The sequence below is a fragment of the Pelodiscus sinensis genome, chromosome 10 (assembly GCF_049634645.1).
Source record: "Pelodiscus sinensis isolate JC-2024 chromosome 10, ASM4963464v1, whole genome shotgun sequence".
NCBI classification, from domain to species: domain Eukaryota; kingdom Metazoa; phylum Chordata; order Testudines; family Trionychidae; genus Pelodiscus; species Pelodiscus sinensis.
In genome coordinates, this window is record NC_134720.1 from 5,278,390 (window position 1) to 5,301,014 (window position 22,625).

The 22,625-nt window shown below is 47.7% G+C and overlaps 2 protein-coding genes across 7 annotated transcripts in view; both read left to right on the plus strand.

The window, feature by feature from the left end:
* Nucleotides 1–2,622, plus strand: part of SAG (S-antigen visual arrestin) — a 30,787-nt gene extending 28,165 nt beyond the window's left edge. The window contains exon 14 of the mRNA XM_075937415.1: nucleotides 939–2,622. Within this exon, the coding sequence (XP_075793530.1) occupies nucleotides 939–1,141 (203 nt within the window). The 3' untranslated portion in view covers nucleotides 1,142–2,622. The remainder of the gene's footprint in view (nucleotides 1–938) is intronic.
* Nucleotides 2,623–8,120: 5,498 nt separating this feature from the next.
* DGKD (diacylglycerol kinase delta) overlaps nucleotides 8,121–22,625 on the plus strand; it is a 75,398-nt gene continuing 60,893 nt past the window's right edge. For 4 of the 6 annotated variants that reach the window (XM_075937417.1, XM_075937419.1, XM_075937429.1 and 1 more), the window contains exon 1: nucleotides 8,122–8,327. In XM_075937417.1, coding sequence (XP_075793532.1) covers nucleotides 8,172–8,327 — 156 coding nt within the window. In that variant the 5' untranslated portion in view covers nucleotides 8,122–8,171. Of the gene's footprint in view, nucleotides 8,328–22,625 lie in introns of all 6 variants that reach the window. The other 2 variants (XM_075937420.1, XM_075937418.1) reach the window with 2 other exon arrangements.

The window sequence follows — 22,625 nt, forward strand, 5'->3', positions numbered from 1 at the left end:
GGGAAGTTCTTTTTTAGCTCCTTAGCCCCTTTGATGTCTGAGCCAGAATATTTTTCCACCAAGGGCTTGACTTTTAGTTCCGTATTACTCTGGCAAGTAATTACACCAGAATAAAGTGTCTCATTCCAGACTGAGCATCCACATGGGGAGTTATACCAGTATAGCTTAAGACAAAGGTATAATTACTCTGCTTTAGCTATGCCAGTCAGTTTCCACATGTGAACAAGCCCTAAAGTTATTTTAATTTTGCTTCATCCAGGCAACATTATTTTGTGTACTAGGGTAGAGTTCATAACATAATGCTTTTCGCGGTTGCTCTTCAAGCTGCAGGAAAAACCTCCACTTCCTAAACCAGTTATCTTTTTTTGTCTCCTGTTGTGAGATTCCTGTTTAGCTTCAGAGTAAATTCTAATCTAACGCTCTGCTGTCTCCCCTCTTTCCTCTTTTATGCATGCTGGTCTTTACAGTGATGGAGAGGTATGCCGCTTCTTTTTCATACTGTCCTGCTGGTCATTCTAGGTCGTGGTGAGCTAGCGCATTTGGAATTCCCCTAGTCTTGAAATTGAATATAGAATCAACAGGATGAGACCAGTTCTATGGTCTAATTCTAGTCCTTCCCATTTACAAACTGGCTGGCTTTAGATGATACTATTCATCAGGGAAGGCAAGATTACCACATGTAGTAAACTTTCACAGCTCCTTTCCTGACTGGTGTAGAAAACAGCTGCTGTTGCTGTCCCAGGGCTGAGCTGGAGGTACCTGGTCCAAAGGCCATTGAAGTCGATGGGAAGTCACCCCTTGATTTCAGCAGGCTTTGGTTCAGGACTTAAAGCACCACTGGTGAAGTCAGAGGAGAGAAGTGACAATGAAGGGCTCCCAGTGGAAAACAGCTCAGTATGAAGGGCAGTTTGGAAAGGTCTATCTTTCCTTCATTGCAGTGGCCGGGATGACCTGGTATTTGAGGAGTTTCCTCGCCAACAGCTGCAAGATTTGGATGAAGAGGAGAACAAGGCTGCTTCTGCAAATGATGAGTGACTGGGAGAACAGGCTTCTGGAGGAACTACAGGGTGTGGTGGTAGTTATAGACACGTTAGGACATAGCTTTTTGGTTGTATTTAATGGCCTGCTCTTGCTGTTGTAATGTGAGTATCTCTGGGTGCACTGTCATCAGCAGGGATCAGACTCTGCAGCAGCGGATCTGACCTTTACTGCCTGGATGAAAAAACCTGGCTTTGTTAGCCAAAGGGTGTAGCAAAGGGTGGTTCACCGATAGAGGTGAACAGAGGCATATTTACTGAGTCACTGTCTATTTACCGTGCTCCCAAATAAAAAGGTTAAATGGTTCCACCAATTATTAAAGCTGAGCTGCTGATTTGTCTGTAGCGTCTGAATTTTCTCCTAGTTTGCTTAGATACATGCTGATCATCTGGTGTAATCTGAGCAAGGGGAGAAATAGTTGGAAGGGTTCCGTAACCAGCCCGTGGTGATCTGCTGGAGCTCCTCCAGGGCTTACAAGAAGCGCATTTTTTTTTAATTTTAATCATTTTTGCATCTAAATTTTGTCAAGGTCACTGACTAAGATTTGCGTTGTGAGTCTGGCCCCTGCCCCAAAGCAGGCAGTTTACTCCCCTTTCTGAAGGACTGCAGTCTAGTGCTAGACCTCAGAATCAGATGTTTTGTCATCTCACCATTGTGGCTACAATCTTGGGGGTTTTCCCCTCTCACAACCAGAGCTTTGTCTCTAGGCCATAGTGTATCTTGCAAAACGTGTTCTGTGATGCTTGGAACAAGAGACTAGTCAGCTTAGTAAAGATGGATGCGCAATCTGCATTGTGCATTAAACCAGACATTTTATGTTGTTAACCAAGACTACTGAAAAAAGGGCCTTGAAGGGGGAAACTGAGGCAAGGGGCCATCCCAAAGGCAAGGTGGGAGGTGCTTGGGAAGCCACCCAATGATAGTCCCTAATTTAAGTTCTCCTTGTCTCATGTCCTGCACGGCAATCTCAGATTCACCGCTATGTGAATTTGTGCTTCCCACCCCAAGCATGGGAAGATGCAATCAAGCAGTTTCTTATTGTGTGTGTCAGTTCAGCAAACAAGAAAGGATCTGTATAGCAGTGGAAATGGACATACAGAGGCTGTGGAAGTCCTTTTCCTCCTCAATGGGCAGTATTTTGCATGAAAGCCACCTCTAAGTAGGTGCCATTCCCAGGCTGATCCCATACACCACAGCTGTGTCTACACTGGGCCACTTATTCCGGAAAAGCAGCCGCTTTTCCAGAATAACTTGCCAGCTGTCTACACTGGCTGCTTGCTTTTCCGGAAAAGCAATGACGATCTACTGTAAAATTGTCAGTGTTTTTCCGGAAAAACTATGCTGCTCCCATTCGGGCAAAAGTTCTTTTCCAGAAAAACTGTTCCGTTTTAAGCATTTCCAGAAAAGGGTGCCAATGTAGACACAGCCCACTAGATGAGGTCAAAGTTGCCCTCTTCCTGGGTTTGGTTTTCTATGGTAATGATCACAGAGCTTAAACCTCTTCCTAAGCTAGTTAGTTAGTTCTTCCCATAGGGCATGTCTACACTGAGGAGTTATTTTGAAATAACTCTCCTTATTTTGAAATAACAAGCAGAGCGTCCCCACTGCCAAGCCTGTTGTTTCGAAAGACCGGGCTGGTTATTTTGAAATAGTAACTCCTGCTTGTGAAGGGGAATACACTTATTTTGAAATAGTTATTTCAGGAGTTATAATTTTGAAATAGCCTGGTAGTGTAGACGTAGCCATAGTCCCCTGAGCAGAGGTTGCTGCCATGGCTCCTCTGTGTCCTGGTGGAGTTAAGCCCATTTATTACATTAGCTCACCAAAGATCTGAGCAGCTTTGTGCAGGGTTCTGATGTTCCCTAACAGGGTGGATTAAAAGAAGAGCGCTGGTACTCCACTATATCACTGTCAATAGTGTAGCTGGTGAGGCATGGGTTAGGGTGAGGAGGGGGGGGGTGTACCATACATGCCCTCTGTTCCCCCAAGGCAGGCCTCCCCATCTGCACTGCTATTAGCAGTGTGGTGTCCTGCTGCAAGAGATACTCCCCTGACCCTCACTGCCAGAAAAACTTCCCAATGGGGAAAGGCTCTGACAGTGGAGAGAAGCTGAAACCTTTCCCTGACACGTGCAGCTACACATCACTGCAGTGTGGGCACAGCCTGCTTTTCACTGTGGCATGTTGCTGTGCTTACCTGGCATGCTGCTGCCAGCGGTAGCGCAGAGAGAACTATCTGGTTTGTCAATTTGGAGACTTTAGATTTCTGTGCTACAATTAAAGCACCAAAACCAGGCAAACCACCAAGGCAAGAGGTGTCTGGGCAATGTTATACCCTGACCATGCACCTGTGTAATGCTGCATTTTGATTTATTTTTCTCTGTTTTGACAGAACTGTATTTATCATTATCCAAGTTGGGTCAAGTGGAGGAATGATCAATATGTTTTTCTAAGTTTTGCTACTAATAGACACATCAGTGCCCGTTTTCTATTGTTCACTGGTAGATTTAATTCTGCTATTGATTTCAACACAGATCTTTGGAGAGGATCAGATTTATGTATTTAGAACTGTGGAAAGGCCTTTTGTATTTATTCATCTGGTATTTTTTGTAATTCATGGGAAGATGACATCGCAAGGTTAGCAGAAGGTTGGTAGCAACTTCAACTTGTACAATGACTAAGTAAGTCTGTTTTCTAGAAATAGTCCATATCTATTAACTATTTAAGATAGTCTTAAGAAAATGAATTGGATGTATTTATGACATTCTTCATAATCTTTTTTTTTCAACCACGAGTTGAATAATGCAGCTTCCCACCTATCTTTTAACTCCACTTCCAGAAGTTATGACAGTTGAACCTTTTATATATATGGCCTGCATAATGTCCCAAGCTTCCTCACAAAATCCTCTATGAGCGACAGTTTCTGAAAGTTCAGTGTAGAACAAAGTAATAATGCATAACACTGTGAATAAGGCAGGGATGGACTTGTACAAAAGACTTTAAGCAACTAACCTGAATTAGTACTTTTACTCCTTATACGCAAGGAGGAGAAATTAGCTTTTTGAATCAGCACTTTAGCTACGTGCAAGTCAGGTTGGACTTTCTTGCCCCTTGACCAAAAGATGCTGATTTTTGTCAGAGGCAGTGAGGTCTTTAGTTTCAAGATGATTAGCCTGCATTCTGGTTCTCAGGTTCCACTGTTTTCTAAGAAATCAAACGCTTAGTCTGCTAGTCATGTTTACAGCTGAAATAGAATCATCTAATGGTCTTTTGATCTAGCTTAGTTTTGATTCTAGTTTCTCAGCTAATGCTCTGTCCTTTTCTTTGAATTAGTTTAGGCTTATTGTAGTATTACGTCATAGTAAGTTTTAAAAAAAACAGGATTGACAAACTCCTGCCAAGGATGGTATAGATTTACTTGATCTTGCTACAGCATCGGGGGCTGGACTTAATGACTTCTTTAAGTCCCTGCTAACCTTACATTTTTATGAAACTCTCTCATTTTCAGTGTCTTCTCCCATCAGTGGCCCACTGTGCTCCATTTTCCATTTAACTAACAAAAATGAGACATAAGGGAGGCGAGACCTAAAAGGAAGTTCATACACTTTCAAATGAACCATTTGCAGATGAGATGTCCAGTGCTATATTACTATATAGGACACTAAAAGATTTACCTGGTGTTGCTGGGTTCTTATCTCAAGTTTTGTTTTTCTTCATTTAAATTGCTGTACTAGGGTGGGACTGGGGTTCAGGGGTTAGTGTGCAGGCTGCCCCAGGGAGTGAGGACAGCCCCAGCCCTCACTCACAGCAGCAGTTTGGGGCCAGGTGAGAAGCGCCTGTCCATGGCCGCTGCAGCAGGCACAGCTGAGGGAGGGGTGCATGTCGCCTGGCTAGGAGATAACAGTCCCTTTCTCCACACCTCCCCCTCCCCCCCCCCCCGTTGGCCCAATGGGGTTACAGCTGTTCTGGTCCTCATCTCTGGCCCCTTGCTGCCCCCCCATGGTCATTCTATGGCATAACTGTCCCTCCTATCTGACCCCTCCCTTTCCATTTTCTGAGAACCAATCAAATTCCAGGCACATCCATTGTCCTGGCACCACCAAACCCTTAGCTTGCTTTAAGTGATAAGAGGAAGCAGCATGCCACATGTGGTGGTCCTAGCTCTTACCATTTAGGATAGGGTGGGGAACCTACAGCCCATGGCTGGATCCAGTCCACAGTTTGCCTAGCTCCAGCCCATGGGGCGTGGGGTCCTCCCCGCTGCAGGGGACAGGGGAGCTCTGAGACTCGTGGTCTACAGTCTTGCAAGGCAGAACTGGATCAGGGCCGGGGGCTCTGCCTGGTGGGCAGGCGGGGAGGGGGAAGTGTCTCCATGTGCTGCCTCTCCTTCTCCCCCCTGGCTGAGGAAACAGCAGTATAGGGAAGCACTCACCAGGAGGTTTTTCCCCACCACTCCCATTGGTCGGAATTGCAGCCAATAGGAGAAGCAGGGGGCATGGAGCCACGTGTCCCTGGGGAGCTGCACAGGTAAACACCTCCCCCCCATCGCCCAAATCCCGCACCCTGTTCCACTTCTGCACCCTACCTCCCATCCAGATCCCTTCACCCCAGCCCACTTCCTGGCAGTCCCCTCCCACACACCGTACCCCTCGTTGTTGGCCCCATTCCAAAGCCTGGGGGGTCCCTAGGCTCTGGGGCTGGAGTGCAAGTGAGGGTTTTTTCTCACTCTTGTGTGGCCCCCCAACTGATTTTTCTGTGGGTCAGTGGCTCCCAGCGCAAAAAGGTTCCCCACTCCTGGGTTAGGAATTCTTCAACAAATGGGCTCACAGACAGACACACACATTTCTAATATATATAGTAGAAAGATAAGATTTTTTCTTTAGTAGTGATGTGTCAATTTATGCAACAGTAGCTTTAAAGTTTGCTAATGCAAGTGTATATTAAATCTATTTTGAAGATAGATTCCATAAACTGTTCAACAGCCAGCAATGCTTAGCAGATTTAGGGCACCAATTTTACCCTGATGAGAAATGTTCTTTTCCTCTATCCCATCTCCTTCATGTGGAAGTCCTGCATAGAAGACTGGAAAAAGCCCTTCCTAATACACCAGCCATCCTTGTATTACATAGGCAGGCGTTCCTGAGACTTCCTGTGAGATGGCTGGCAAGAGTTCCAGTGCTGGGTTGTTTCATGCTAACAACACAACTGAAGGATGGTGCGTGGAAAGTCTGAGTCAGAACAGCACAGCTTTCAACTGAAAAATAGAGTGCATTTTGGTGTCAGGAACCTACTGTCATCGAGTGGGTGGGAGAGAGGAAAAGCAAACTGGTTGCTATTCATTAGTGGTGTCTGATTAAAAGGATGCTGAAGGGAGGGCAGGAGACTAACAAATTGCAAAATAAAGCAGGGGGAAAGGTTGGCACCTCTGGCAGGTTCCTTCTACCACTGCTAATCCTGGAAGAAAAGAAGAAACACTTTTTACCCGTGTTGTGCCTAGAAATGCAGTTAGCTTGCAGCGGAAGAGTTTAAGAGTAGGAATGATAGTTGTGAGGTGACACTCTTACTTATTTTTCACTTAAAATGTGTCTAGCCACAGGCAAAAGCTTGACTGGATGAGCCTTTCCTACTTGCTTGAAGATCAACACCTTGATGCATTGGACTAAGAGGAGAAACACATTTTAGGGCCAGGTCTACACTGGACCCAGCAGCTCGGCTTAAGGTACACAACTCCAGCCATGTAGAGTACATAGGAGGAGTCAGTTTACTTTAAGCTGAGCTTGGTGTGGTCACCACAGTGTGAGGCCCACGGGAGTAAATGCTCCCATCAGCTTCCCTTACTCCTCACAAAAGTAGTATCACCGAATGCCGACAAGGGCACCCTCTGAGTTCGATTTAGTGAGTCTTCACTCAGTTAACTTTTCTGTAGAAGAGGCTAAGTGTTCTTTGAGCTGCTGTATGACCTTAGGAAAGTCTCTTCACTTTTCTGTGCCTCTGTTTCCCCTCTGACCCTTTGCTTGTCTTTTCTGTTTAGACAAGGGTGGGCAATAATTTTTGGTACGGAGCAACTCCCAAGATTTTGGTAAGTGGTCCAGCACTGCACTTTTTTCTGGAAAGGGGGTGCAGGGTCTGGACCAGCTATTGGGTGCAGAAGAGAATTGGATCAGGGGACTGGAGTGTAGAAGGGAGCTTTGGGGTCTGGGAGAGCGTAAGGGTGAAGGAGAGGATTCTGACCTGGGGCAGGATATTGGGATGCAGAGTCTGGGAAGGGTTCTGCCCTAGGGGAGGGGTGCAGGAGGAGATGAAGAGTCTGGGATGGAGTTGTGACTTGGGGGAGGTGGATGTAGAGGGATTGGGTGGTGACCTGGGGCAGGGAGTTATGGTGCATGAGGGATTAGGGCGGCAGATGCAGGCTATAGCTGGGAGGCGCTTACTTAGATGGATCCTGGCCAGCAACCCACTGAGGCCCTCAGGCAGGCTCCCTGCTGGCGCAGCCCCAGGCTGCACAAAGCAGCTAGACTCTGGTGCCATGTGCCTCCCTGCACTGCCTGTCCCTTGCAGGGGGGAGGAGGGGGAGAAACTTTGCGCACTGTCCCCGCCCCAGCTCAAGCATCGCAGCTTCCAGTGGCCAGTTTTCATTTCTTTCTAGTATAGATTTGGTGGGGGCAGAACCGAGGGACTGGGAATAGGGGGGGTGGTTACTGGGGAGCAGAACAGAAGGGGGGAGAGGGGCAGAACCAAGGGACTGGGAGTGGGGGATGCTCTATGGGGGGCAGAACAGAGGGGGGAGGAGGCAGAACCCAGGGCCTGTGAGGGGGGGGGCAGAACCCAGGGCCTGTGAGGGAGGGGCCGTTACTGGGGGGCGGGACCGAGGGGGGAGGAGGCAGAACCCAGGGCCTGTGAGGGGGGGGGGGGGGCCGTTACTGGGGGGCGGGACCCAGGCAGTGGGGGGCGGGGCCGAAGCGCTGCCGCCCTTCCCTCAGTGGGCGGGGCGGTTGCCCCACGCGCTGAGCCAGGCCGCGGCCGCCCCCCGACGCGAGCGCGCGCTGGGCCGCCTCTGCCCGCCAGGGGGCGCGTCACAGAGGCGGGCGCCGGCCGCTGGGGGGCGCCGGGCCGCCCCGCTCCTCAGGCTGCAGCATGGCGGCGGCGGGTGCCTCGCGGCCCCAGGCCGGGGTCGCTGCTGCCGCCGCCGCCGCGGCGGAGGAGTCGTCGGACAGCGAGCCGGAGCAGGAGCCGGGCTCCCCGCACAAGCTCATCCGCAAGGTCTCCACGTCCGGCCAGATCCGCCAGAAGGTGCGTGCGGCGCGGCCCTGGGGGAGGGGGCTCGGCCGGGCCTCGCCTCTGCCCCGCGAGCCAGCCGGGCCCCCGCCCCACCGGGTCACGCTGCGCCCCCCATCGCCCTTGGGCCAGACTGCGCCCCCCAGGCCTCCGTCCCCAGCGCCGTTGGGTCAGTGTGCCCCCCCTCCGCTGGGTCGGACCGTGCCCCCCCTCCGCTGGGTCGGACCGTGCCCTCCATCCGCTGGGTCGGACCGTGCCCCCTCCATCCGCGGTCAGACTGCGCCCCCATCGCCCTTGGCTCGGACTGTGCCCCCCCATCCTCTGGGTCAGACTGGTCCCAGCTCCACTGGGTCACGCTGCGCCCCCCTATCGCCCTTGGGTCACACTACGTGTCCCCCATCCCCAGTCAGCGCGTGCCCCGCCCCCCCTCCATCCTGTAGGTCAGACTGCGCCCCAGAGCCCTGTCCTCAGCCTCATTGGGTCAGACAGTGTCGCCCTCCCCCAGTCAGACTGTGCCCCCCCCATTCCTTTTGGGTTACACTGTGCCCCCCATCCCCAGTCAGAGTGTACTCTGTTCTCCCCCCCCATCTCCTTTGGGTCAGACTATGGTCATTCCCTCTGTCAGACTGTGTCCTGTGCCCCCTCCATCCCCGCTGGGTCAGACTGTCCCCTTGGGCCAGCATGTGCCCCATGCTCTCCCAGTGGGTCAGACTGTCCCATATCCCCACATCAGGCTGCGCCTCCATCCCCAGTGAGACTGTCCACTCAGATTCTGCTTTTCATCCCCATACCTACCAGTCAGATTGTGCCTCTTGTGCCTCCTGGTCAGACTCTCACTCCCATCAGACTGCTCCCCACCATCACTCATTGTACCCCTCCCCCCCACTCCCTAGGTCTCCTGGCCCCAGACAGACTGTGCCTCTCACACATCCCGTCAGACTGCCCCATCCACTCATTTGCCTGATCAGACTGTCCCCCCCCCCCCCAACTTTCCACTCCAGCCTTCCCTTCCAGGTGAGAATGTGCCTCCCCTCTGTGCATTCCTTCTCCAATCCCAACTTGTGTTATTTCCTTGCTATACGCCCCCATCTTGTCCATAGTCACTTTCATCTCCCAATGGAGTTTGTATGGGTGTTAGGCTGTCATTTGGCTCATTGGCAACATTTTGCCCACTTTGGAGGAACTACATTGTACTAGGGATGTAAAAGACTAGTTGACTATCTGATAAGCAAATGCTTATCAGATAGTCGACAGGACAGTCAATTAATCTCTTCCCCCTGCATTTCTGCCTCTTTCAGATAGAGACAGCGGAGGGGGGGGAGAAGGAGGAGTACTTGAAAGCAGCAGCACCATGTGCAGTCCGCTGCCAGCTGGAGTGTCCCCAGGCTGCATGTGGCATTTCAAAGTGTGGAGCCTGAAATCAGCTCGGGACCCCGGGCTCTGTGCTGCGCTTCCGCTTTGAAACACTGCAAGGAGTCTGTTGTCGGGCTCCTTGTAATGCTTCTAAGTGGCAGCACTGTGGGAAGCCCAGGATCAGCACTCTCCTGCTGACCCTGGGCTCCATGCAGCGCCTCTGCTTTTGGAAGTGTAGCAAGAGACTGAGGGCTGTTCCTACACTTCAAAGGCAGAGGCGCCCTATTGACTAATCAAATAGTCAATGCAAATATGCATCGACTATTCAATTACAGCCTCTCCCCTAGTTATGAACGAGTTACGGACCAAACACTTGGCCGTAACTCGATTTGTTCGTCACTAGGACCCCATTGAGTTAGATAGCAACCGCGCTGTTCGTAAGCACTGGTTGCGTTCGTCACTCAGGGACTGCCTTTATGACCGCTCCATGGTAGCTTTGGTCGTAAATGCCAACGGTCGTAACTCAACCATTCGCCACTCAGCAGCCGGCTGTAGTCAATTACCCAATATTTACATTGCACCCCTACTGTGGAGCCACCCCAAGGTAGAAGACATGGGTCGGGGAAAGAACAGTCCCTAGGGGAGTGCTAATCCTTGTGTTGCAACTCTTAGACTAATCTGTATTCCCTTTGTGAAGTCCTCTATGTTCCTTGCATTTTTACATATTGTTTTGCTGCCAAGAAATAACATGTCAGACATCCTTTCACCCCAGCTGTTATCTCCAGAGGGCCAGCATAGTGCTGACTGGGATGTTTGAGGCTTGTTTGTGATGCAGGGGTTTTTTCATGGGGCTGGAGAGAAGGTGTAACTTGTCAGATATCTCATAAATGATCTTCATGTACTCCCAGTTCTGGTGATGGTTGGGTCCATGACGTTGTCCTCTTCTCAACATGTGAGCATTCTCATCATTCTGCTCATGATCATTGCACTGGTCAGAGTTATGAGCCCCTCCTTTTCCAGTGAAACTAATGAAGGATAGTAATTTGTGAGAGAGATTTAATCCATTTCAGCACTTACATTGGAGTCTGGTGATGGGGACCCCGTGTTACTTCTTGATTTAAAACCATTGAGACCAGTGGTGCTTCTCCCAGTGTGGAGGAGATGGCTCTTTAACTGCGGCAATACAGAAGGAAGTATCAGAGGGGTAGCCGTGTTAGTCTGAATCTGCAAAAGCGGCGAGAAGTCCTGTGGCACCTTATAGACTAACTGAAGTGTAGGAGCATAAGCTTTCGTGGGATGCATCTGACAAAGTGGGTCTTTGCCCACGAAAGCTTATGCTCCTACACTTCAGTTAGTCTATAAGGTGCCACAGGACTTCTCGCCGCTAATACAGAAGGAAGTTTATCAAACAGCAAAACCTGGAGCATTCTGAGCAGATCTCAGCCAGGTTCTGCCAACACATGTTAGTCAGTCTGTTTGAAAGATAAAGAAATCTTTCCAACACAAGACCGATGAACCCTGTGTTCTCTTAGTATTGCCTGTGGCTGGAATCTACTGTGAATAGGGAGGAAGGCCGCAGCAGTCACACTAGTAAATATGGCTTTAGTATCTCTGCATTGTGGCTAGGGTGACCAGACTTCTGTTTTTAAAGGGACAGCCCCGTATTTAAGCATTCCTGGTGATATCCTGACTTTTTCTTAAAAATGTGTGAATTGTCCTGTATTTTGTCTTCTCCCTCCCTCCCACTCCGATCAATGCTGGTGGGTCCTGCCGCTGGCCAGCTGCCTGCCCAACAGCAGTAAGTTGGGGGGGTCCAGTGGCTGACAATGGAGCTGAGTGTGCAAGGCGGGTGGTGGAGTGAAGATGCAGCAGGCAGAGCCAGGCCGCTCCCCCTGCTAGTCCGCCAGCACAGCCCTGTTGCATGTGGGATCTTGGCCAGCAGAGCACCACCCACCCTCCCATTTCTGGCTGGCACTGGCTGTGCGCTGCAAGCTGCAGTGGCTAGTGAGGGTGGGCAGATGGTGGTCGATTACAGATTGCCTCTGCAACCCACCCATTGGCCCTTTACATTCTCCTCCTTGCTATTCTCTCCCTTCTCTGCTTCTTCACCCCCCTCTAGCCCGCTGCTCCTCCATATCCCCCCAGTGGGGCATGTCCCTCTCCCAACGCTGTGCGGAGAACTAGCCCCTGGTCAACATAAGCTCAGCATGTTGAGCCCACCAACGGCCTGGCTGGCAGGCTCCTTCCTTTCTCCACTGCCTCTGGCTAGGCCAGTGCTTTTGGAAAACCCAAGACTCTCCAGCTAGGGGAAGCCAAGCTCTGCATATGCCAAAGACCCACACAATGGGGAAGTCAAACAGCATGGGGAAGTCTCTCTTTGCCCCTCAGCTTACTCTGGAGTGGGCGGGGGAAAAGCAATTTCTAGCCTATTTCTACCCCAAACCTGCAGACTCTACAGCAGACCTCTGGACAGGGGCTATTCACCCTATTCACCTTCCGGCTACCCTTGGTCCTCCCCTGGGGAGTGCAAAGCTGCTCTGTCCCCTAAGCGCCCTCCGTGCTGAGCCATCTCTAGCCATCACTGACCTTGCACAGTGTCTGTGCTGTACTTGGTGGGCAGGAGACAGTGGGGTTATGTTGGTGACCAGCAGCTGCCTGGAGCTGTTAGCTACCTATCAACATTGTGAGGGCAAGAAGGGACAAACTGCTTCCAGCCATGGGGGAAGGGGAGAGAGAGTGGGTGGACGCGGGGGGAGAAGAGATGATCTCTGCAAAGACACGGGTTAGGTCATCCCTTCTCTATCTTCTGCAGAGAATAGCAGCTCCTATCCTTTCCATTTCGCACAGTGCTGAAAGGCTACTGCTGGCCACTTTCCAATGTGAACCTTGGAAGAAATCTGGGGAGGGGACTGTGACCCTGTGTACCCCCCCTCCCAGCCTAATGCTTTGGGAAGACACACCTGGTACTGGGAGAGGCAGGTCTGTCCTGGGGGTCCAGCCAGACATGGAGGGTGGGAGCACCAGGGAAGGTTGTTTGAAAAACAAAACAAAACAAAACACACACACACACACACACACACACACACACTTGAGAGAGGTGTATGGGAATGTGTGAGTGTCACTCTTTTCTCTGTGCAAGCCCTCAAACCTTAAATGATAAGAAGGTACTCTGCAGTGTTTTAACAGGAGCTCAGTCAACTTGATGTTAATTTGAACGCTTATACTACATAGTTCTGATTGTTGTTGAACTTGCTTGAATATGAGTCGTTTTCCCAGGTATCCCATATTCAGAATAAGGAAACGTGGTCATACTAATTATGGCTAGTAATAAAAACAAGGACAAAGCCTTTTACAACTCCGAAATGGGAACCTTCCCCTTCCTAACTGCAGGGCACTTGGGTTATAGGTGCCTTGGATTTGTGGCAGTTCATATAAAATTGAACTCTTCCCTACATCCCCACTTAATCACTTGCCATGTTTTACATCATTTCCTACGTCAGTGTAGCTGGAAAAAGCCTAAATCAGCTACTTGTGCTATGTGAACATAAACATGTTAGGAACAAGGATTATAAACAGAAATTGTCTATAGCCATTAAGCCTCCCTTATTTTAAGCATCTAACAGTCTTTTGCAGATATACTATATCTAGTTCTCCAAGCAACCCAGAATATTACAGCATTCAGGATTGCTTCATTCTACTGCTTTTTCTCATTGTATTTGTCATTCTTCTTCACCCACTTCACTTCTACATGCTGCATCAGGATTTCCCAAGGAAAGGGGGAGAAGAGCCAAGGAAGACTGGTTTATGGGGAGCCACAGTTGTAGCTAGATTTATAAAAAAAAAAACTCAGGCAGCCTGGAGATAAGGAGCTGCTTCTTTTTACAAAGATTGACTTCATTTTCCACTGGATATTTTTAGATATTGAATAATGTAGGGCAGGCTACCATCAGGTTCAGGAGTTCAACATGTTTCACAAAACAGATGAGTACGTCCAATGCACCCTGAGGATGTATGTCTCTTCTAACCGCACCTTTAACTGCAGTTGCCTCAAAGCTACAGTTGATTGTACAACTCAATCATCTGTAGAGTTTATTATGTTGCTGCCAGTAGGGGGACTCTTCACCCTTAATGCTGCAAGTGTGAAGCTTTTACAGCTAGGCCTGCCAGTCAGTTCCTCTAGTTTTACTTGTTCATTACAGTAAATGTCAAATATTTCTGAGATACATTTTGATTTGTTTGCTGTACTGCTGCCATCTGCAAGATCATTTTCCCATTTCTACTCTCCAGAGGAGTGGAACAACTTCAGACTAAAGGGCTTCTGACTTACAGATGTATAAACTTCATTTCAATTATTTCTAAACCTGTATGATGATTAAATGCTCTTGACTGAAATATGTACCCTTAGTAACACTGGGGCAAGTGGTGTCGGCTAATTAAATGGGGGTATCGGTTGAGATTTTTAGTCTCAAATGCCAGGCCTGAAAGACACATACTAGCTAGAAGCCATGAGAGAAAGCTATCCCTAAGAGTCCAAGCGTAGGAAATTGGTGAGAGAATCAGTGCTGCCTATTCCTCCTGCAGCTGGGTCTAGAAGCAAAAGCCTTGTCTATGCTAGTGATCTCTATTGCTAACACTGCTTCACAGGAAACTTTAGTAGTACCGGTAAGAAATAAAATAATCCTAGTGCACAAGGCTTAAAAGTAGCAGAAGCAGCATAAACATTGTCTGCTGCTACTTCTAAGGCTAGGTCTATGCTGGCAGAGAAAATCAATGCAAAGTATACAACAGTGGCACCTCTGGGGCAGATCCAGGTTTGGTGCCATAGCTGGGGCGGGAGGCGCCCCCTCTTCTGGCCCCAGTATGGAACAGACACAGCTGGGGGTGAAGGGATGTGCACACCCTTCCACAGCTGCAGCATGGACCTGCCATGGCCAGAGGGTGGGGTGAGGCAAACCTTCCCAAGGCCTTGCACAGAACTGCCACAGTGCACACCCTGAATACCTGCCCTCCCTGAGCTCTTTCAGCATTCACTCAGTGATGCCAATTTTGAGGACTGTACTTGATTTGGTGATTCTGTCTCTTTTCTGTTTGGTTTTATAAGAAGCAATCCTATTCCAGGCACATCCCATTTTCCTGCACAGCCAAATCCTTATATTGCTTTTCAAGTTATGATAAGAGGAAGCTTTTACCATTTAGGAGGAGTTCTTAGATAAACAGACTCTCTCCAGTCTCGCTCCCTCTTTAGGATACAACTCTTTTTTGTCTTTCCTCTATAGTAATAGTTCTCAACTTTTTCCATACCATGACACGTCACCATACCAGGACTTGCCTACTGATCCTTCCTTCCCATTTGGCCAAGACTGCCCCGCCCACTCCTCTCTAATTTAGCAGAAGGGGAAGGGCTGGATGGTTATGAGTTTGAGGTTAAGAACCCTCGCTCTGTTCCCGGATGTGCATTCCCCTTGGGTGTTCATTATTCCTGTAATAGCACGGAGTGCTGTTGCACAGCTTTGATACGGTTACATCAGAGGAAGCATGGAATGTTCCTGTGATCAATGCACTACTCATTTTAAAAGCGGGCAGAGAGAGAGGAGTGACAGGCAGGCCTGGTGGAAAAAACGCATTCTTGGGCAATAATTTGACTCACTCCTGAGGAGTACATTTTTTTGAGCCCTAGTAATGCAATCATGTTTTAGTGAGAGCTTTCCAGATTTGGTGTTGTAGGAAAACTATGGTAATGTTACTGGGTTGCATTATAATAGAAGCAATGCAGCTGTGTGTTAGTATTAGAGGTTTTTCAATGCTTTGATGGTCATTTTCCAGAGCTGAAGTTTTCATGAGAGAATGCATTTTGTTGCTGTGTTGTAGAAGTAATGGAGTTCTTACAGCCTTATAACATAAGGCATGTATTAATTAGCATGCTACTTGTATAGTATAATATGCTAAAAAATACAATACATCTCATGTCTGATCTGAGTCTACGTAACTCGGATTAAGGGATTAGGACCCTTTTTAAATCTCTTCTATATGCTAATGTTCAGGTTACATTTAAGACACTATCTTTGGTTTTAGACATGTCTCTGCATGGATTTGAGCTCTTATCGTTCAGCTTTGCTGTAACTTCTGGATTGATCTGAACTGCATCTACATCTGCCCTCTAATAAATGTGTTTTGGAAAGATGCTTGGAGTCTGTGCCAGGCCTAAAAGGATTTAAGCAATAGTGCTACCCAGAGTTGTTAAGCCAGTAACTCATCCTGTGTCAGGTTGTGGTGACCAGAGAATTCATCTCTTTAAGGGCATTGCTGAACGCTCTCTGGCAGGGCTGGTCTGATGAGGGAACTGAGTGACTGACATGTTGGTGTGTAGGGTTTCTTTGCCAATACAGATGCAACATTTTCTCACTATTAATCTCTTCCTACCTGATTTAAGAGTGCTTAACCTGTTCAATACATCATCATGTAGAGCCACACTACCTGGCTGGGGAATGTTGTGTTGAAAAAAGGCTATCTTGGACTCAATGAGAATTAAGATGTTTAAAAACCTTTGTTAAATTCCAATAATATTCAACAGGTAAGCAAGAGGATTTAAAGCACTTTGACCATTATCAATACAGCATTCTAACTAGAGATGTGAATGGTTAAGCAGTTAACCAGTAAGCTTCACTCTGAAGGGGATGACACTTACCAGTTCCAGTTAACTGGTAGGGGATGGAGCAGATCTCTCCCTGCTGTGGGATGCTCTAGCCCTGGGGGGCTTGCCGTGGACAGAGGCTGCTTTGGGTATCTGCAGCAGCTGGAACACTGGCAGCTGGAGTTAACCAATTAAATTGGATTTTACAACCCTAATTACAATTGAAGACCTGTTTTAGTTAAAAGAAGAAACTTTGCTTTGCACAGTTACTCCAAGATTAACATGTGCAGATTTCTGCAGTCCCCTTGTCATTAGAACACACAGCTTCACTAGCTATGGCGGGTGCTCCTGGTCACTTTGAAGTTTGCTTGTGTGACAGGTGGTAAAAGCTCTGTTTCACTTTCATCAAGCAGGGTGCTAAAGCTCTACTCAGATCTCTCTGAGGTGTACAGAGTAGAGAAATGAAGCAGAGCTGGGGATTGATGGACCAGTCTGGTTTCTCAGAAAGCACATTGGGAAGTCTTGATATGGTTTCCGCACAGTTGCTAGAGGATTACACGTAGCCTGAGATGGGTTTTTCAGATTATATATAATCCTGTAACACATTTTCGTTTTAAATAATCACTGTTCACACTAAGGTAAGAACAAAGGCCTGGAGAAAACCTCTCCCACAGTGCAAGATTTGACTTTTGTTGTGAGACGGGCTGACCCACTACTCCAAAGTACAATGTGGCTTTAGATTCCTGTGATTCTCCTCTTGTCCTCTTTTATCTCTATGGATTCCTTTGTTATAATGAGTTTGCATAAATCCATTATCACTTTCATAACCATGGAGAAATTCCAAATTGTATTCCTTGCCTTTCAAGAGCTAATCTACTTGCATTAGCAGTACAGCTTTTGTGTAGATATTCATCATTTAGCCTCAGATAGACAAATTCCATGTGCTCTCCTTGTAATGCTAAATCATGGCTCTTCAATGATATTTTTCTGCATACCCTGTGCTTCGTTGTTGATACTGTTTTCTGATTAGTTTGGTCCTCCCCAGAAGCTTCCTGGAATTGGTTTCAAAGGTGTGACCATTCGTTGGTTGAAGGATGTTGCATTTGGGTTAGTTTAACTGCTGGCCTATTGATTTTTTTGTGTGTCTGATCTTTTCATTAATCTCTGTGGTTAGTCTAAGGCCTGATCCAGGAGGTATCCTAAAGTGTCCTGCTCTGGTCAACATTTTGAACTCGGCTGCTCAGTGGCCAGGAATACAGGTTAACGCTTCCTCTCTAAATGGAATTTTTGAAATTCCATTTCCTGTTTGCTGGCTGTGGAGAGCTCACCTAGCAACTACCCAGTTGATCATGCCAGCCTCACTCTGTAGACTTGCTCCTGTCTTGAGTATACAGGAAGTGGTGGATCTCCTGGGTCCATGGAGAAGAGGGCATGCAGGCACCACTCTGATCCAGCCATAAAAACATAGATATCTATGAGCAGAATGTTCAGGAGATGAGGGGCAGGGAAGAGCTACTAGAGGGAATCTCAGCAGTGTCACATGAAAGCCAAGGCACTATGGCAAGCATGCCAGAAGACAAGGGAAGTTATCAGTTGATCTAGTGCAGAGCCACAGACATATTGCTTTTTCAAAGAGCTGCATGCTATCCTCATCATACACCCCTCTCCCCTCTATACCACCCCCAAAACCCTGTGCATACTTCAGAGGAGTCAGAAACACAGCCCTCTGGAGTGAACAGTGAGGCAAGGTGTTGCAGGCAGAGGAGTCTGGGGGACAGGAGGTTGTGGGGGGATCCAGTGGAGCAGTGAGCCAGGACCAGTTTGACTCCAGAGCAGTGGAGCCAGTCCCTGCAGTCCAGCCCAGATGAGAATGATGCATGGGAAGGAATCTCTGGTAAGTATGTAGTTTGCTTAGATATTGCAGGGACACATCTGTTGGTTTATTCTTTTTTTAATCATGCTAGGAGAGGTTGTGAAATAACGAGAAGTAGAGTTGCTATCCACTTCTCTTTCCCTGTTCAGCTAGGAGGCGGAGGGCCCTGCATAATAGGTTATTTGCACTGGGATGCACCATGAACCCTTCATAAAGCTCTCAAGGACACTTTCCTGGAAGTAATCTGCAATCCTCTGCCGAAGGTTTCTGGGAAGGGCTGCCTTTTTCCCCTCTGCTGGAGCAGGACTCTTTCCTACTCCACTTAGCAATTACTTCAGCAGGCACCGTTGCAGCACATAGGCTAGCAGCATATGGATTCCATCTGCAGCCAGACACATGCAGGAGCTGTTCCCTTTCAGCCTCCATTGCCCTCAAAAGTGAAATATCAGCTGAAATCTCCATTCCTGTGTCAGTATTCAGTTCAGTTGCCATATCCCGGTTACTTATTCCTGGGAGCAACTCCCATCCCATTATCTCATCTTGCTTTCTCACCATGACTGGGACTGCCACCATGCTCAATGAATCCCAAGGAGAACTGAGAATGTAGGGCTTGCAACTTGTGTGGATAAAGAGGAGTGAGTTCAGTATCTCAGGTTTCCATTTAACTTGTGAATAAACTCACAATAGAACCTCTGTGCACTGTATCTTTTAGAGCTGGAAATCGGGCCCTGAGGGTCTCTCAATCCACAACAGACCTGCTGAGCCACTCAGCCAGATAAGGAGAAGAAGGAAGAGGACGAAGGGTGAAATTTTCCAAGAGATTCTGCAAGCCTCTGCTGTTTCAGATTATAAACACATGTCTTGGAGGATCACCCTTGCAGATCGAATGGACGGGGATAGAGCATAGAGAAGAAAAGCACACAAAAAGGAAAAAGGTGGACAGCAAGTAATGCTAGCACTTCTCAAGCAGCAAACACACACGCTGGAGACTCCTGTTGACCTTCATATTCAACAGTCTTTGCTTTCCTCTGCAGTCCGTAGACCCTCTGCATTCTGAGACCTCCATACTCCCCCTGCCCTCCATTCCACGTGGTGTCTGGAGCCGCAACACTATCCCTACCACTCCACCCCAAGGGATAGTACAGACAATCCCAGCTGCACACACACTGACCCATGAGAGACTTGATGGTGTACGTGTTTGCAAAGTGACTTGTTTCTCGTTCAATGGTTCTTTCCCCTTTTATTTATAAACATCTGTTTGCATGGGTTTGGAATAAAATTTTGTTTATGGAATCTGAATTCATCTTTGTTAGTTCACAACATATGCAGGCTGAGGCTGACACTATTCACAGATAACAGCAATAGGTGCATTTGCAGTGTTGTTTTGTTACTACACACAGCACTCGTTACAAGGTTCATACTGAGGTGCAAAAAAAAAAAGTAACAGTGCCAGGCACAGCACACTACAGCAACACACATTACGGTGGCATATCAAAATGGTCTTTCAAAGCTTCCCTGAGCAGTATAGCTCTCCGTTGAGCTCCTCTTATAGCTCTGGTACCTGGCTGCAGAAAATCGGCTGACCATCACTTCACATCTGCCCTCCACACCGAAGGAAACTCTTCCCCCTCCCCCATTTGCTTTACAGTTATTATGAAGCACACAGCAAGCAGCTATGACCGTTGGGATATTTTTTTCTCTGAGATCTAATCTCATAAATTGACAATGCCACCAGCCTTCCAAACAGCCAAAGGCTCATTCAACTCTTATTCTGTACCTGCTGAGTCTGGAGTTGAAGAACTTTCTGTTACTGTTGAGGTCGTGGGTGTAAGGCTTCATGAGCCATGGAAGTAAAGGATTGGCTGGGACTCCCAGGAGCACCTCTGGTGGTTCAGCATTTCCAGTGGTAATTCTCTGGTCTGGAAAGAAGGTCCCTGCTTGCAGCTTTTTAAGCAGGCTTTTGTTCTTAAAGATGTGTGTCGTGCATCTTTCCCATGTTAATGCTGGTAAAACAGCGTTTGTAGTACTAGAGAAAAGCAGTCCAGTTGATGTGCTCTTGGCAAGGTGATTGGGTGCTAAAATAGGGATATACATACCATCTGTCACTACACTGCAGTTCAGGAATCCCATTGCTGCAAAACCATCCACTATTCCTGCATAGTGAGTCCTATTACTGAAAAAGCATCCACTATTCCTACGAAACATAGTCCTTCATAGCAGGATGTGATTAATGGCCCTGAACTCTCATATCATAGCAATCCTCACAGTGGATTTCCCAACTCCAAATGAATCTCTGACTGATCAGTAGCAATGTGGTGTTGCAAGTTCCACTCAGCAGTTGCCACTTGCTTCTCCCTTGTCAGTGCAGCTCTCGTTTTGGTGTGTCTGCACCAGAGGACTGAGGTGAGCTTTCCACAAACATCTATGAATGTGGCCTTGCGTATTCAAAAGTTCTGCAGCCACTGCTCGTCATCCCATTACTTGTGATCCCATCAGTCAGTTCTTTTTTCTTGAGCCCAGAATCAGTGTTCTACCATCTGCATCTGCTCCAGGCTTGCCAACCACTTCGAATTGTTTCTGTGTCCTAAGCAAGCTAACCTCTAAGGAATCACCATGTTCCCTGCGGCTCCTCTGGAAGCTCTGCAAATACTACAGGATCAGCTGCTTGCAACACTCATTGCATTAGCACAGAGCTGCTCAGGATCCATGCTCGTGTAGGTGGCAGACACACAGGTTTGCGAGCCTTTTGAAAAGAGATGTGAAGCGTAGCATGGATAAACCTGCAGCATTGCACATTGAACCGTGTTCCCAGTCACCTCTGCGTCACTTGTTTTCCCCCATAAGGCATTGCAAATCCTGCCCAGAACACCCTGGGCCATATGTTGATGACTTGAACAGTGGGATAGCTATCCACAGTGCTCAGCTCTCTACATCAGTGCAAGTGCTGCTAGCAGGAGCAGTCTGAGGCCGGCTGCAGCAGCAGGCTCCCCAGGCGGAATGCGCGATCGGCACCCCCACCTGCAGGGCCATCAGTAGACTGATGTCATTGACAGGCACTCCATGACGTCATCGGTGGGTGCCTTAGGCGGTGGCCAAGTCCGCCTGGCTGCTAGTGAGGACACTCACCTCTGACAAGAGAAGCGTGGTAGGGACATGCAAAGCCATTTAGTTACAACTATGGTGGCTGTATGGTGACATCATTTAACTTTTTAGTGGAGACATGCCCTCAGTCTGTTTTCTTTGGATGTGTCTACACTACCAAGTTTTGTTGACAACACTTATATCTACCCCCAAACGTCAACAAAACAAAAATTGCCAGAGGGTGTTCACAATTGTTCCCTCTGTTGACAGATCATGTCCACATTGGAAGCAACTTCATTGAGCAGTGATGTGGGAAGGCAGAGCTGATCCCTGCCTGGCTTGAGTTTCCCTCCGAGTTCTGCTACATTATCTTCAGCTGCTTCATGCTAAGAAATGTCAAAGCAGCACAGCAATCTGTCCCCCTTTCCCACAGCAGCAGTCTGTCTGCCCTGTACTACGAACACCAGGGCAGAACAGGAACATTGCAATGATTTTCTCTTTGTGTCCCAAAGGAACAGCTCACTCAGCTGTCAGATACTTCCCAGAGCTTTGTAAGGGGTGGGGTGCATGCCTGCAGGACAGTAGAGATCACAAAACACTGAGCAGAACCGTCAAGCCATGGCAGACCGAGCCTGTTGCACTGCACTAAATTTCTGTGTAGGTGGTTGTGTTTGTGTGTCCAAATCAGTATCTTTGATTGATTGTTTAATTTACCAAATAGTTAAGGCTCACTTGTCAGTGATTGCTATGACCATCTTAAGACCGGTACAACAAGGGGTAGGCTTTAGTTCTGTGATATATCATCTGATTTTAATGATAGATTTCATATTTATCAGCTCAGCCATCTCATGTTAACGCTTCTTCAAAACTCTTACCTAGGTACAATCCAGTCCTAGTGACAACAGCAATAAAACCGTTGGAGAGGGAAACTGGCAGAAGTAGCCCGATAGTAATAAACTGACAGCATTTTCAAGATAAAGTATCTGACGCATGCAGTGTATAGTCATTGTCTTAATGATTAGCTGAACCATGACTCTTATTTTCAGTTGTAAAGAAGTCAAGCTTCCTGGAAACACAGTTCAAGCAAGGGAAGCGCTCTCTTTATAGACCATGTGTATGCTAGGAATTCTATGAAAAAATACCGTCCCTGTTGCTAAAACTGAACTGGTGAGAACTTTTTAGTGAATTTCCCTAGTATTGCCAAGAGATCAAAGAATGCTTCTTCATGGGACTTCAGTTCTCATCATCTTTTTATTAGTGTTATTATTTATTATTTACATACTTGTTTAGCATGATTAAAGTTGTACAATACATAAAAATAAAGACAGCCCATGTTCCAAAGCTCTTACATTCTAAAAACAACCACATGGAATAT